General features: G+C 36.0%; 1 protein-coding gene across 1 annotated transcript in view; it reads right to left on the bottom strand.

The window, feature by feature from the left end:
* The window catches only part of ARID2 (AT-rich interaction domain 2), a 176080-nt gene that overhangs the window by 30543 nt on the left and 128526 nt on the right, over positions 1-17011 (bottom strand). The window contains exons 15-16 of the mRNA XM_046011910.1: positions 14076-16939; positions 5538-5686 (exon numbers count right to left, since the gene is read on the bottom strand). Coding sequence (XP_045867866.1) covers positions 5538-5686; positions 14076-16939 — 3013 coding nt within the window. The remainder of the gene's footprint in view (positions 1-5537; positions 5687-14075; positions 16940-17011) is intronic.

Below are 17011 nucleotides of genomic sequence, written 5' to 3'. Positions count from 1 at the left end.
GGTGGTAAATAAGTAAATGAAAAGATGCTCATCATCTTTTGTTAACAGGGAAATACAAGTTAAAACAACATAGATATGAAGGCACATCTATTAGAAGGGCTAAAATCTAAAAAAACTGACAATACTGAATAGTGATAAGGATGTGGAGGAGCAGGAACTCTCATTTATTCATTGACACTGAAAAATATAAAACAGTACAGCTACTCTGAAAAACAGTTCGGCAGTTTCTTACAATGCCAAATATAGTCATACCATACAATCAAGTAACTGTAACCCTAGGAATCTGCCTAAATGAGTTAAAAATCATTTCCATACAGGGGCGCCTGGCTAGCTCAGTCGGTGGAGCATGTGACTCAATCTCAGGGTTGCGAGTTCAAGCACCATGTTCGGTGCAAAGCTTACTTTAAAAAAAAGAAAAAGTTATATCTACACAAAACTAAATATAAATAGAAGCAATCAAAATGTCCTTTAATAGGTAATAGACTGGTGCATCCATACGATGGACTTACTGTTACTCAGCAATAAACAGAAATGAGCAATCAACCCACAAAAAGACATAGGGAACCTTAAAATTTCTCTTCTTAGTGAAAGAAGCCAGTCTGAAAAGACTACGCACTGTGTGATCCAACTTCATAACGTTTTGGGCAAAGGCAAATCTATAGTGATAGTAAGAAAATCAGTAGTTGCCAGGGGCACAGAGGCGGGGGAAAGAGGGGAGGCAGTAAAGAGAGATGAACAGATCAAACAGGGCATTTCAGTGTGGTAAAACTATTCTGTAGAATACTGTAAAGATGAATATGTGACATTATGCACTGTCAAATCCACACAACAAAATACAGCACAAAGAGTGAATCCTCATGTAAACTATGGATTTTAGCTAATAATAAGGTATAAATGTTACTCATCAATCTTAACATACACATCACACTAACATAAGATGTTAGTACTAGGGAAACTGCAAGGAAGAGGGAATACATGGGAACTCTCTGCACTATCTGCTCAACTTTTCTATAAACCTAAAACTGCTCTAAAATATAGTTTACTATTTAAACAATAAGGATGCATATTATCACTACTATTATATAACTATTCTGGGAGTATAAGATATTATAATTGGATAAGAGGACATATAGAAAAAAAACCACCAGTTGAAAAATATAATAGAAGTTATAAGACTTTATGACAGCAACAACAAAAAATAAGAACCACAACTAGCAGTAAATTCTACAATTAATGTATGTGAAGAAAACTTTCAAACTGTTCTGGGGTAGAAAAGACTATAATACCATAAGCTGATACCTTTTTCTTATAAGGGAAGAAATAACACTGAAAAGATAAACACTACCAAAAAATTCATTAATAGCGATTATAACAAGGGACACCTGGATGGCTCAGTAAGTTAAGCATCTGCCTTTGGCTCAGGTCATTGATCCCAGGGTCCTGGGACTGAGTCCCATATTGGGCTCCTTGCTCAGTAGCGAGCTTGCTTTTTTTTTTTTTTTTTTTAAATATTTTACTTATTTGACAGAGAGAAATCACAACTAGGCAGAGAAGCAGCAGAGAGAGAGGAGGAAGCAGGCTCCCTGCAGAGGACCCTGGGATCATGACCCGAGCCGAAGGCAGAGGCTTTAACCCACTGAGCCACCCAGGCGCCCCGGGAGCTTGCTTCTCCCTCTGCTTGCCGCTCCCCTGCTTGTGTTCTCTCTCTGACAAATAAATTTTTTTAAAAAAATCTTAAAAAAAAAACAAAAAACAAAGCAATTACAATGAAAATGCCAACATGCTTTTTTTTGGGATCTCTAGAAACATTCTAAAGTTCATTTGAAAGTATAAGTATCTGTATATGTACCAAGTCCAATTTATAAATCACTCTAATTTCAAAATCTAGCAAAGTGCTTGGGATAAGTGCTTGAAAAAAATTGAGAAACACCCTGAAAAAAATTAGGAGAGGAATCTTGACATATCCAACGTTAAAATTTAAAGTGATGGTATAATAAGGACAGAGACCAGTGGGATAACAAGTAACATAGAAACAGACAAAGCATACAGGAATTTAATATTATAACAAGGGTAGAAATTCAAACACTTTAGGAAAAGATAAACACCAATATGTTAGCCATTTGGAAAAAATAAAGCAAGATTCACACTTTATACATAAAACTAAATTACAGATCGATCAAAAGTTAAAAAATTAAAGTAGTGGAAGGCAACAAATTGTGTATTAAGTGATCTAAGAACTGAGAAGCTCCTCCTAAGCATGAAATAAAAACCATTAGTTTTTCTAGTCTGTCACTAAAACATCTAGCTAGAACAATAACCAACTTAATTAAATACAATGGATACTCCCTGGAACCTAGACTAAATACCACTTCCCATTAAAAGACCTCTTCGGAGAAATTTGATGCCATGTGTGCAGCAGGAACATTTTGTCTAACAGAGAGCAAGGAAACTGCTAAAGACATATTAAGATCACTGATATTAAGATCAACCAAAGGAACTGGGAACCAGCATGAATAAGCCTCTACACTTAAAGATGGGATGATTCGAACATCAAGAAATAATAACTTGAATGGACTAAACTACCTAAAATATTTTTAAATTCATAAGTTCATTTATAATGATACTGAAAACATCATAAGTTCATTTATAATGAAACTAAAAACAAAAACAAACAGAATCCAAACTTCATGGGACACCTTTGAAGAATACAAGTAAATAACGCAGTATTTTGAAAGCTGGTAAACAAGAGCTATCATAAATAACCTATCTAGCCTTTTCTCTAGGAACTTACTATGCCTCAGAGAAACCAAAAAGAGTTGATAAGAGGGGAACTTTTACATTTTACAACTCTAAATGAAATGATAGATTTAGGTAATGATCCTCAATGTCAGTTGACATCACAAAAAAAGAGACAAGATATTATATATCTCCTGATGGAAATATAGAATGCCATTTCTAAAACGCTCTTCATAAAACTCAAACAATTGAGAGAAAAGGAGCAGAGGGATAGAGAATCTGAAGCAGACTCTGCGCCAAGTGCAAGCCCAAAGCAGGGCTCCGATCACATGAGCGCAAGATCACAACCAGAGTGGCTGCCTAACAGACTAAGCCACCCAGGCGTTCCTGTACTGAAACTTTTCTAACCATCTCAGCACTGCATTAACTGTCCACTATGCTGCCAATTACCTTTTTATAGCACTTATTTATACCATAAGTTTGGTTTTGGATGTGCTTCTATAAAAGCTGAGAATGATCTTTTTTATTTCTAACTCCTAGCACATACACCCTCCTAGAGGGTACTCAGTAAATATTTACAGAATCAAATTGAGATTGCAGCATCTAAAACTGGCTTTAAAAAATGACAAGCTCTAGGAAGCCTTGCTGAGTCTTATTCAAAAAAGACTTTCAAAGAGAAGGCATAGATCAAATCTTGTAGCAAGACGGGAAATTGTTTTGCACTTAGGCATTTAGGCTCATGAACTCCAGCAACTTTTTTTTTTCTTGAAATACTATAAGTGTTTCATCTAAAGCAACTATTCTCAAACTTTTTAGTCAACAAACAGTATTAGATGACTACCTACTCCATTAGCTTCCATTTGCATGAAAAGACAAAAACAAAATCTAAAAAAAGTAAAGATTACAGTTGACTTTGGTGAAAAACGTTTCAAATTAACTTACAACATAAAAAAAACAAAGGTCAAAATAAACAAATAAACAATCGAAGACCACTGAAAGCACTGACTTGTGCTAAACTATCTTTTGGCAAACAGTTTTACACTATAATCTAATACACAAATGCCTACATGTATAAAACTGGAAATAATAGTTACCTTTACTAACATGATAGACCCTTATTCATTTTTTTAATTGGGAAAAAAACAACAGAAAACCAGCAAAAACCCACAAGTAGAGACCTAACAAAATGATTTCATGACACCACTACTGCACTGAGATTTAAAGTTTGATGAACACTATCCAAAGAAATTGTGCACACTATTAATAATCCCCTACTCTAACCCTCCTACACTGTTGGTGGGAATGCAAGCTGGTCCTACCACTCTGGAAAACAGCATGGAGGTTCCTCAAAAAGTTGAAAATAGAGCTACCTTATAACCCAGCAATTGCACTACTGAGTATTTACCCTAAAGATACAAACGTAGTGATCCGAGGGGGCACGTGCACCCCAATGTTTATAGCAGCAATGTCCACAATAGCCAAACTATGGAAAGAACCTGGATGTCCATCAATAGATGAATGGATAAAGATGTGGTATATATATATTATAGAATACTATGCAGTCATCAAAAGAAATGAAATCTTGCCATTTGCAACAACGTGGATGGAACTAGAGGGTATTATGCTCAGTGAATTAAGTCAATCAAAGAAAGACAATTATCATATGATCTCCCTGATATGAGGAAGTTGAGAGGCAACGTGGGGGGTTTGGGGAGTAGGAAAGGAATAAATGAAACAAGATGGGATTGGGAGGAAGACAAACCATAAGAGACTCTTAATCTCACAAAACAAACTGAGGGTTGCCGGGGAAGAGGGGGAGGGAAAGGGTGGTTGAGTTATGGACATTGGGGAGGGTACGTGCTATGGTGAATGCTGTGAAGTGTGTAAACCTGGCGATTCACAGACCTGTACCTCTGGGGCTAATAATACATTATATGTTAATAAAAAATAAAAAATAAAAAAATAGAAAAAAAAATCCACTACTCTACAGTGATAGCCACAACCTCACAACAAACCTGTATATGAAGTTTACAGTAAAAGAACGTCTGTAGTATATCATAAAAATTATGAACAGCAAATATAATTTTTAAAAGAATATGGTAATTTCTGCTATCAGTTAAAGTGAAATGGAACTTTGATATCCAAGAAAATGAAGGGTATTATGTCTATTAAGTCAAGTGCCTTAGTCTTGGACCTCTAAAAAGTGACAAAACAAAGGGTCTTGGCTGAGCACTGTTAAAGAACTATCTTATTTTAATCAACATTATTTGCAAGCATTTCATAAGAAAGCCCTGTTTTAGGAAGTTCAATTGTACTCACTGTTCATCTTAGTTATTAAATTGTGAGATAGTATGGCTTTAAAAAAATAATTTTCATGGGGTGTCCAACCCAAACTCAAATTTAAGACAGATCAGTCTTCCTAACAGATTATTATCTTTAAGTTGCTACAAAAATTTGATAGCTACCACCAACTTTGGGCCACTTTAAAAAACCTATCTCTTTTCATAACCAAATATGAAATCAAATACTTAGCTGATTTTCTTTTGTTAAAAATTAATACTAAGATGCATTCTCCAATAACCTACCATTAGGCAATGAAGCTTTTTCTACCATTTATATAAATTTTTCAGCTCAGGTGCCACTGGACCTATATCAACATCCCTCCTCACAGGAAGTATTTTTGCTAAAAGACTTGAGTGGTTTCAAAAAAATTTTTTCATAAAAGTAGAGATGACAGAAATGTAAATAAAGCATTCCAGAACAAAGAACATTTATGTGTATCAAATAAAATTTCCATTTACTTTTTACAAGACTGCCACAGACACATGAAGTTGTGTCCAGGTTTTCTCACTGGATCCCCTTGTTGACTAGATGCACTGAATGGAGAAGGCTGGGAAGTGTTAGGCTGGCTCTGCACTTGCACAGCTGGTGAAGGCGTCATAGGAGTGTTCTGTGAAAAAACACAACCACGTAGTTTGTGAGACGACACTGAAAGATATTCATATTTTATAGTACAGGCATCAATGATTATAATGACAATTATGATTACATTGCTAGTTATGCACTTCTAACACAGAATTTACATTTGTAGTTAGTAATTATTTCTTAAAAATTCTTTAAAAATGATAATTATTTTTATAAAAATAATTAGGAAAGCTTCTTTTATTTCATATGAACCACAAAGGCAAGATCACATTGTTAATGTTACAGGACATAAATTATTTAGAATTAATAAATTTTAGATCAATAAATTAGGCAAAAACAAAACTATAGATTAAAATGAGGAATAAATCTAGTATAAATGCACCCACTGATTTACTTACATACATTCTGCACAAGAATAAATCAATTACAAATTAATCTTTCTTTGCATATATTTCCATTCAGATTTTTTAATGACTACAACGTAAAACAATCATAGTGAAACGCAAAGAAAATTTCTGATGGTAAAAATGAAGTAACCATAAGTAGAATGTTATAAATATTATTTTATAGTAAGCCATTTTAGCAATTTTAGTCTTTAAAGTTGTTCAGTTTCAGCTTTTGATGGACAATACAAGTAAAAGAATTCTAATTCCAATTCTAATTCATAAGTCTTTAAAATATAAGCTATATTTTCTTCTTCTGTAGCCTATCCCTTTCTCTCTGAAAAATACATAATTATAATATGGCTTAAAACAATTTGAGGCAAAATATTTTCTTTGAACCTTAACTCAGATTTTATTCATAACGTATCACAAAGGGAAAAATAATAATGAATTTCTCATATAGAAATGGCAGCACACCATTTTCAAAGCATTGTTTAATGGCAATAAATTTAAACTCTGGAAAAATATTAAACATACTCATTCACTTATAAGGTAATATTGGAAATAGTTGGGCAAAACTAGTTAAAAATTTCTGCAAACATCAGATTAAAATCCATAATAATTAGAAAAAAGACAATAATCTATAAGGCTAGAGCATAAAAATGAAAAAAGAGAATAAAATGCTGAAAAAAAGTTTAGAAGTGTGACTCTTTGAGTTCCAAGCTCTAAGAAAAAAAAAATCTACTTTTGGGATATGATTGAAGTTGTTTCCATAATAGGATCTGGTCAAGCCCTTAAGATTTTATAATATGGTCAGTGAGAAAACATATACATGCATATGCATGCATGAAAAACAGGTGCCATGGATAGGGTGTGGACTTTTTAGCTTGACACATCTGTACTCAAACTTTCAATTTGCCTTTTAAACTAGTTATGTGACTCAGGGCAATCTCTTTAACCTCTGCGATCCTCAGTTTCCTCATCTATAAACTATTAAGTAATGAAATCTTAACATAAGGAATTGTGGGAAGACTAGAGAAACTACAGATGAAGAGCCTAGTTCTAGATTCTCAACAAATGGCAACATTTGTTGCCCAAATAGATAAGGGAAACTGTACTTTGGAGGAAAGATAATGAGTCTGCTTTGGGGACAGTGGAAGATCAACTACAACCGTCTATTAATAGAAGTTAATGCTGGAAACATGGATCTGACAATCATTCTCCTGGGAATTCTTAAAGCCATAAAAACTGATGCTGAGAAAGCAGACAAAGAAAAAAAAAAAAGGATCAGAGACAAAGAAATGGAAGGTAACATTAGAATTAGTCTATTTATCAAAAGAATTACTCAAATTATTTCCCTGAAATGAAAATATTGCAATAAAAATCCAAGAAATTCTAAAAAAGGGAGTAACCAAGAGAATCAGTTTCAGCCAAATACAAATATTAGAGAGTAACAAGTTACAAATATCCCAGAATTTTAATTAAAGGGTAAATTTGCCAGAAGCATCAAATTCTCTCAGAATGAACCTTCTGGTTCCCTTTTCTATTACCATTTAAATTAGGTATTTTATTGACTATCTTGTCATATATTTGTAGATTAAGCTTATTTTTATTTTCAAAAGTGCTAACAAATCTTTAACCTATTTTTTTTTCCATTGTGAAACTCTTTTATTTGGTGTCGCATAGAAAATTTAACAAATAATCACAAGGTATTTTGACTCCAAATGTGAATGAGGGATATGGCAAGAATGACTGAAATTAATCTAAGCTGTTAAATTAATAATGAATAAAGACACAGACACACTAACCAAATACAACGTGTAAAAACTTGTGGATCTTAATTCAAACGAGCTGTTTAAAAAAACCAAACCCACGTTGTTTTTAAAAGACAACTAGAGAACAATGAACTGGGTGTGAGATAATATTAAACACACTACTATTTCTGCTATTTGTGATTTGGTACTGGAGAGAGAGATCTAAATAGTTAAAAGTACTTAACTATTAGAGAAATAGATTCTGATTTACTGGCAAAATGAAATAATGTTTGATACTTGTTTAAAAGTACTCCAAGAAAAAAAAAAATGATTGTGAAGAACAGATGAAACTAAAAAGGCAAATGGTAATAATATTTTAAGCTAGGTGATAGACACATGAAGACTTCTTGGCTCTACTTTTGTATATGTTGGAAAAAATTTTACAATAAAAAATAAACAAGTGACAAAGTGACAAAAAGAATTAAATAGATCTAAATATATCACTGAAACAAAAAGAATTAAAGTACTTTTTAAAAAATTTTTTTATTTATTTGAGAGAGAGAATAGCAAGAGAGAGCACGAACAGAGGGTGGGGAGAGGGAGAAACAGGTTTCCCACTGAGCAGGGAGCCCATAGTGGGACTCCATCCCAGAACCCTGGGGATCATGACCTGAGCCAAATGCAGAAACTTAACCAACTCAGCCACCCAGGCACCCCAAGAATTAAAGTACTTATAGAATATACCAAATGAGAAATTCTAAAACTCACATTTCATTTGACCATAGGAGTGAATATTTTTAGGTTTCCTCTTGTTATTAAAAAAATTACACATTCCTGAGGTGCCTGTGTGGCTCAGTTAGTTAATCATACTACTCTTGATTCTGGCTCAAGTCATGATATCAGGGTCATGAGATCCAACCCAGCGATGGGCTCTGCACTCTGCACTCAGCACAGTCTGCTTAAAAGACTCACTCTCCCTCTCCCTTTGCCCCTCCCCCAATAAACAAACAAATAAATATCAATTAATCAATAAAAAGAATTAGGTCTTTTACATGATAGTGTAAAATATGTTTCTTTTAGGCTATATGTTTACTTTTTCTTAACCTTACTATTTTTTTTTTAAATTTATTTGATACAGAGAGAGAGTGTACAAGTAGGGGGAGTGGCAGGCAGAGGGAAAGGGAGAAGCAGACTCCCCGCTGAGCAGGGAGCCTGATGTGGGGCTCGATCCCAGGACCCTGAGATCATGACCTGAGGCGAAGGCAGAGGCTTAACCCACTGAGCCACCCAGGTGCCCCTTAACCTTATTATTTACTATGAATTGCTAGATCATCAGCCATAACCCCAACTTAAGTGTAAATGTAAAAGTAGGTTTCAAAGTCATAGTTTTTGGAATGATCCCTCTTGAGGAATATTCTCTATCATCTACTCTATTGAGGAAGAGATTTTTTTTTTTTATATTACAGGTTTGGGGTCCCCCCCCAAATCAAAGCCACAAATCCAGCAGTAAGTGGCCAAAAAGTAAAATTACACAAAGGATGCAAAACAACTATGTGATTTATTCTGCAATGTAAACTAACTGAAAAAGTTAATGCAGCAGTTTTATTATTGCCTTGCTTTCTTCTGTTATCTTTTCTTTCTTTTTTTTTTTTTAAAGATTTTATTTATTTATTTGACAGAGAGAGATCACAAGTAGACAGAGAGGCAGGCAGAGAGAGAGGGAAGCAGGCTCGCTGCTGAGCAGAGAGCCTGATGCGGAACTCGATCTCAGGACCCTGAGATCATGACCTGAGCCGAAGGCAGTGGCCCAACCCACTGAGCCACCCAGACGCCCTTCTGTTATCTTTTCAAGATGATGCTTTCCTCGATTATCTTTTCAAGAGCAAATTATGGCTAAAAATTCTAGATCACAGTGATAATTTTTTTTTATTTATTTATTTATTTATTTATTTATTTACTTGAGAGAGAGAGAGAAAAAAACCACATAAGCAGGGTAGGGGCAGAAGGAGAGAGAAAGAATCCTCAAGCAGACTCCTCCCTGAGCACAGATTCCTGGGATCATGACCTGAGCTGAAATCAAGAGTTGGATGCTTAACTGACTGAACCACCCAGGTGCCCCTAGAGTGATAACATTTTCTGATATAAGACTTGGGATTTGAGGCTCTTAAACCCTTATGTTCTTAGTAGTAAACTTTAAAAACCTTAGAAAGATATAAATTTAAACACTTCAATCTGTGTTAGAAAGATACAAATTCATAATCTATTCTCAAAACAAATTCTTTGCTAGGTTGTAATGAAACAGTTTGTTCAATTCTAGCTACAGATTTTGAAAGCCACTTATAAAATAGAACTGACTTAAGATAAATAGGATGAAAAATAAACCAGACACCCTGACACCTCGGATCTACTTGAAGGAACTGAGAAAGTATATTCTAAAACACAGGCGAGGAAGGAGAGATACTCTGAAGTAGTTATAAGGAACAAAAATTAGATTTACTCTAAATGTGAAATAAAAGTGTTTATACTTAGTCTAAATGTACAGATCTTTTGAGAACAGAATTAAGACAATTACAGGAATCACTGGAAAAGAGATCTTTGTGTGGGAAAGTAACTTCAATTTTTAAAAATGAGGGTTTGGGACAAGATAATATCTAAGACTCTTTCTGCTCTTACATTCCCTCATGTTTTTAAACTACCAAGTTTTTTACTCTTACAAAGTATATAACCTAGATAATCAATACATACCAAGACTGGCTTTTAAGGATACACTAAAATGCAAAAACAATTATTATGTTTAGTGGTAATGCCTTTCTCAGTTTTTACAATGTGCTACAATGTGCTACTATTCTACAAATTTAAGCAGTAGTACTCTTAAGAAAATACTGGAATGATAATTCCTGGGGTTCTTGCTAAAACGATCTTGGCTATGACTAAATGCTGCCCCCTTGAGGCTACAGATCTGCATTCTGATGGGTTGAATAACTTGAAGCTCTTTATCAAAGAAAGGAAGGGACCAGGAAGATACCAAAATTCAGTGTGACACAGAACTATATTAGCAATGGTTCAATGGAATTGAGGAAAAGCACATATATAACACCTTAAGTAAATACATCCTTAAGTAAACTAGTTTTATATACAAGAATTTAGCATGTCTTCAGATCATGGGATTAACACCTATTGCTCTGTTCAACATGTGTTTTACATGCTCCTGAAAAAGGCAAATCTTTAGGTAAATATTTATAATTACTTTTCTTTTTTTATTCATTTTTATTTTTTTATGTGCCAAACTAGTTTTATGCTTTCAGAAGACACCAATTCATGAATAGTTATCCTACAACTTACAAATACAACAGACTAAAATAAACAGCTACAAATAAAGAAGTTTGCCTTGAAATACGTACAATTTATTTTGTATTTCTATGAATTAGCCAGCTAAATACTATTTAAACACAAAATCTGCGGTTATATCATTTACTTTTATAGATCTTTCTCCTTTTCTGCTGCTAATTTTTTTTCTGTAATGAAATTAATATAGCTGATTAATTAGAGTGAAAGGGAATAAAACTGAGAAAAGAAACATGAAAGAACAATGAGAGTAGGAAGGATTACCTGTTGGCTATTCTCAGCAGGGACTTCTCCCTGCAGTCTTTCTAGCCCTGAACATTCTGCAAATCTGAAAGTCCCTCCTTGGGGTCCAGGTACCTCCTTAACATCTCCAGACCCCTTGAAATGGTAGAAATAACAAGGTTTGGCTGAAAAATCACATTTAAAATCCTCCATTTCATCTACTCCTTTAACGTACCAATTCAAATAGTGAATAAAATGTGTTAAATCAAAGTCCATATAAAAGAAATCTGAAGAATCTGGGCAACAATGGAAATGGTTTTCTATTAGTAGGCTCTTAAGAAGACCAACAGCAGACCCTTCAAAGGAAATTTATGATCCCATCTTAAACAGCTGATCTTTTTTAGCTTTTATAGGTACTTTATTCCCTATATATGAAGGTAAAATACAGCTGTACCATTACTGAGCCACTAACTATGTAGCAGTCACCATGTTAAGTGTTACACGTAAGAATCCTAGTTTTTAATTCTCACTCTCACAGACACCATGCATGCTATCTCTTTTTCCTTGCAAAGTTTTAAATTTCTACCTGCCAACCAAACACTAATTTTAAAAATAAAGAATGTAGCAATTTCAAATAAACTACACTCTTTGGGACAATATATATTAAAGAACACACTTTAAAAAGTAATTTTTTAAATTTTAGCACATTTAATAAAATAAATAATAACATATAAATAAAATGTAGTAATTTTATGGACTGAATTAGATACATATATGTCCAATGTGTAAAGAAAAAAGTTTTAGAATTAATGTCCTAAAATTATAATTTAATGCTACTCACATTCTGTAATATAATAGTTCAAATACTCAATATGTTATATATAAAATGGCTTTCTAGAACTTTTCAACAAAATCTTTTAAAATAGTGGAGAAGTGGGTTAAGACTATGAATCTCTTTTTCAGACAGACATCCAAGTGGTTCAGTCCTGGAACCACGTCACATTAGTTGGTGACCTTGGGTGAATTATTTTGCAGCTTAGAGCCTCATCTCTATTGTGATAACAATTCTTACTTCACAGAGTTATTCCAAGAATTAAATGAGAAAATGCTTTTAGTAACAAGTTCCTAACACAGGTCCTAGTCTTAACAAGTATTATTGTTGGTTCTTTGTTACTTAAGTATCATTATTGAATATAATCACACTGGAAGATTAAGGACACACACAAAAATGAGGGTTGATAATTCCATAGAAAAATGGAGTTTTTCTCTCATTTGGCTTAGTCTATTATAATTATTTAGCATTATAAGAGAATCTGAGAGGAAAAGACAGAGTGAGGAACATAATCAAGATGAATTGGGAAATTATAAATGAAGGAAAAAAATATAAAAATCAACTTATTATATGCCAGACACCATACTACTTTAAAATTTTTTTACTGTGTTTAATAAATGAAAAAAACTCAACTTACAGCAGTTTGAGGAAAATTGCTTTAGTATTTTTTGCTAAAACTCAATAATAATCATTGCCATGTACACATCAACTAAAGAATACTCAACCTACTTAGGTACCTTGCAATAAAAATAAATCTAAGCAATACAGTACTAATGTATGAATTAAAATCTCATTATGTCCCCAAGAGCACTGTCCAGTTTTATCCACTCACATGAAAAAAGATGCACATCAGTGGATGAACTGTTCTGAAGGATGGGATTCTTTGTTCTTTTATCTTTCATTTTGCTGCCCCCTTTTACCCCCTGATTTGGTATTAATGCCAGCAATGGCCATAGATCTGCTCTAAACACCAAAAGCATGGAGAAGAAATCAAAGTCAGAAGAGTGCTAGCAGAGTTGGCAATAGTCACAGAAGGTTCTGGCTATGTAGGACTTAGGAAAGAGAAAGAAAAAAAAGTCATCCAGAAAATTAGGTTAAAGACAACTGTTAAGTAAACCCCTAGTTTCAGTGGAAACAGCACATAAGATTGACCTTAAAATCTTTAATGGTAGAATGAATCCTCAATTCAGTAGCACTAATCCTAGAAAACTCTTTTATTGACTACAGGGTACAACAGAGATTGGATAGTAGAATATTAAAGAGGAGATAACAGAAACCTGACAGGAGGGCAAAGGAGCAAGAAACACAAAAGCAAGAATATCAGAATAGCTGAAAGAAATTGAGATTATAATAGTCTTTCAAGAACCAAGGCAACTAAATCAATATATAAGTATAACAGGAAAACACCTGATAAAGGACTTACGGGATTCATCTTTTTTATAAAAGAATGGTGAAAAGAGCCACAAAAACATACTCCTGTCAAAATCAAATACAGAATCTCCCTTTTGAAGTGCTCTTAGTATATCCCCCTCCACCCAAAGGTGACCATGGAGACTGACTTATATTTAAAAAATTCTCCAAGAGATGTCAGATTAGCAAGTGTTCCTCTATCTTTGGTCTACAAAATTACTAATTTGGGTTGATAACGAAATTTCAAAGATTCTTTAAACCATGTGCTAAAGTTAACAATGAGAACTGTTTAATATTAAAAAAAAAAAAACAACAACACTGAAAAACAGAGGCCGGAGAGCCCAAGTACACTGGTGAGCTGACACAATTACCTTTTCAAGATGAGGAGTCGAACAGTGGACAGTCCCCTACAATCCTATTTACAAGTGAGAACTCTTTAAGAGAAATGTTGAGAGCAGGGTGACTTACCTGTGGGACCACATTCTGCATGTATGGCGGCGGGTGCTGCTGCTTTTGCTGAACAGCACTTTCTATTGCTACTTTAGCTACAGTGCTTGGATCTGCTCCCGCCGGCACAGCAACCATTGTTGCACTGCAGCCAGCATTGTTGGGGTCACTGATTGTAACAATTCTAACTCCTACTTTATTTGGAATTCCTGCGACTGTTTCCCTATCATTATCCTCTGCCGGCCTCTTTACAGTTTTGCATTCTGCTGTGCCATTTGTAGACCGGACGTCAGATGATAGGGCAGGAGAATGGGACACTCTTGATCCTGAGTGGGGAACTGCTATGATTTGATGCCCCTGTATAACAGAGGTTGTAGAATGCGGTGAGACAACTACACTTGGGCGTTGCTGAGGCACATCTGAATTCAAACTTGAAGCTAGAGGTCCATTAGGCAAGTCAGTACCACTAAACTGCTGTGTTGCCACATTTGGAACCTCCTGTATACTGCTCACAGATGGTGAACCACCCAAAGTTAATATAGGTCCATTCGAAATTCTTTCTAGTTGATCACCTTTGGCAGTATCTTGCTGAGTGGCATCTAAAGTCCCTTGTGGTTCCACTGGAGATATCTCACCATTTCCTACATGATTGGAAGTTTTGTGATTTGGAATGTTTTTGCTTAAATGAGAACCATCTCCCTTATCAAAATCACAGATTCCATTAACGAGAGGTTTTTTCAAATCACTTTTGATATCCGGCATATCCATTTGTTCTGAGTTCTGTTTTCCAGGTGTTCCATTCTCACCTAATTCTAATGATGGCCCATTACTGATTAGTGAGCACTGATTAGCCTCACTTTGAATTTTCCCTGAGTTTGAAGGAGGTAGACTTGAGTCACTGTACTTTCTCCCATTTAAAAGACTTCCCACCTGCATTTCATTTTCCTTTGTATCCCCATTGCTGGTGTTCGTGGTTCCTCGTCGGCAGGACGGGTTCTCCATGACTTCAATTTTACGTTCATGAACATGTAAACCTGTTGCTTCTTTTGCTTCCTCCTCCTTTTGGCAAATGATCTTATCACCTTTGAATGGGGGAGTAGCAGTAGTACAGGATGATTGTCCAGCTGGAGATGTCTGAGTGGCTGGAAGTGTTTGCACCTGAAGTCCAACTCCTGCTTGCGTCCCACTCATGGTAATTCCTGCTGGAGCAATGAGCTGAGTTGCATTTCCCTGACTCACAGTTGCAGTTGCAAAACTTGTATTTGGCACAACTGTTATGGTTACCTGGTTGCCAGAAGTCCCTTGGAAAATGGTTGCTGGGCTGTTTGAAATCAGTGGGCCTGGCAATATTTGTAAGTTCGAGATGGGCACAGTTTGCACTCCCCCGGTGGGTGGCATTGCACTTTGGACCAACTGAACGTTTTGCTGCCCAACCAATAGCTGCTGAGCTGAAGATTGCCCCTGCACTCCAAAACCTGCTGCTTGGTTATTGGCCACCTGGTATACCACCTGAGGGCTAGGAGCTCTTGCATTATTAGGGGGAGGAATCTGTGGAGCTGGGAGAATTAGCTTACCACCCGGTGTCGAAGGACCACGCTTTGGAAGCAGCAGCTGTTTTATCAGACTTGACTCACCAGAAGCAGGCTGACCAACGCCCGCATTCGCCTGCTGTGGCTGAACTTGCATCTGTACTTGTTGGGGCTGCTGAACCTGTACTTGTACCTGTTGTGGTGAGGGTGCTGGTGAATGCTGCTGCTGTTGCTGCCTTTTCACAGATAGCATCTGACTGACAGTAGGAGGTGGTCCCTGTGATTGAGGGGTGGAAGAAGATGACATGGCAGTAGGGACTTGGTTATTAGTAGCTGGGACAGGTGATGGTGAGGAAGATGGAGTTATGTTTGGTTGCCCAGTTAGCTGAACTGTCTGACCAGCTGGAAGAGCTGCTGGATTAGCAAGAACAATTTGGTGAATGGCTGGTGCATAAGTCTGACCTTGTTGAGCTGGCTGGCTTACAATCACTACACTTTGTTGGGCTGGCTGCTGTGGTTGTTGAATGGGCTGTTGTACCACTGTTGATGAAACTTGCTGAGAAGGGACAGGTTTTGGTGCAATGTTCTGAAACCCTACCCTTGAGGGTTGTGGACTTGGGACACCAGCAATGGTAACCATTTGTCCTGTAGCTACCTGAAAATTCTGTACTGAAGTTGCTGAGACAATATTGGATGCGGAAGTTGTCACATACTGTGAAGGTGCTATGATAACAGTGTCTTGCGGCTGGCTACCAGCAGATGTCTGTTGAGATGAAGTTTGCACAGGCTGGGGTGATGTGGTGATTAACTGTTGACCCTGTGAAACTGTAGAAGTACATGCTGGTATGCTCTGTACTCTGCCAAATATATGACTCTGTGGGACAGCTTGCTGAATTACTGTCACGGGAGTGCCGGAAGGTATCTGTCCCGGTACCACTGTGTGTAATGGAGACTGTTGTGGAATTACAGATGGATGATGAAGCAATGTCTGGGAATTTACAACTGTAACAGGCTGTGGCCCTGTACTGTGATTCTGAACCACAGAACTCTGAGCAGCTCCTCCTCCCACAGCAATGCTAACAGGAACTGCTGTCTGGGATATAGAATTCTGGATTACTGTAGCCTTAACAACCTCACAAGGAATTGGAGCTTTGTTTTGAATGACAGTCACTGGAGCATTTTGCTGCTGGTGGGTATGAACTGCAGGATTTGGTGGAATTCTTGAAACAGTCTGTGCCACAGTATGAACACCTTGTACTGGAAAAGACATTTGTGTTGCAGTCAAATTTGAAGATTGGCTGGTAACAGAAGTCCTCTGAAAATGGTTTCCTACAGTTTGTGGTCCATGAGGGATTCCTGAAAATAGGAGGGAAAAAGTCAAAATTCATAATGAAATGACTGAAAAGCTGCGTATAGGCATTATATTAG

Source organism: Meles meles, chromosome 7 (assembly GCF_922984935.1).
Source record: "Meles meles chromosome 7, mMelMel3.1 paternal haplotype, whole genome shotgun sequence".
Taxonomy (NCBI): Eukaryota; Metazoa; Chordata; class Mammalia; order Carnivora; family Mustelidae; genus Meles; species Meles meles.
Note: the sequence above shows the minus strand (reverse complement) of the source record. Positions and strands in the feature narration are given on the sequence as shown.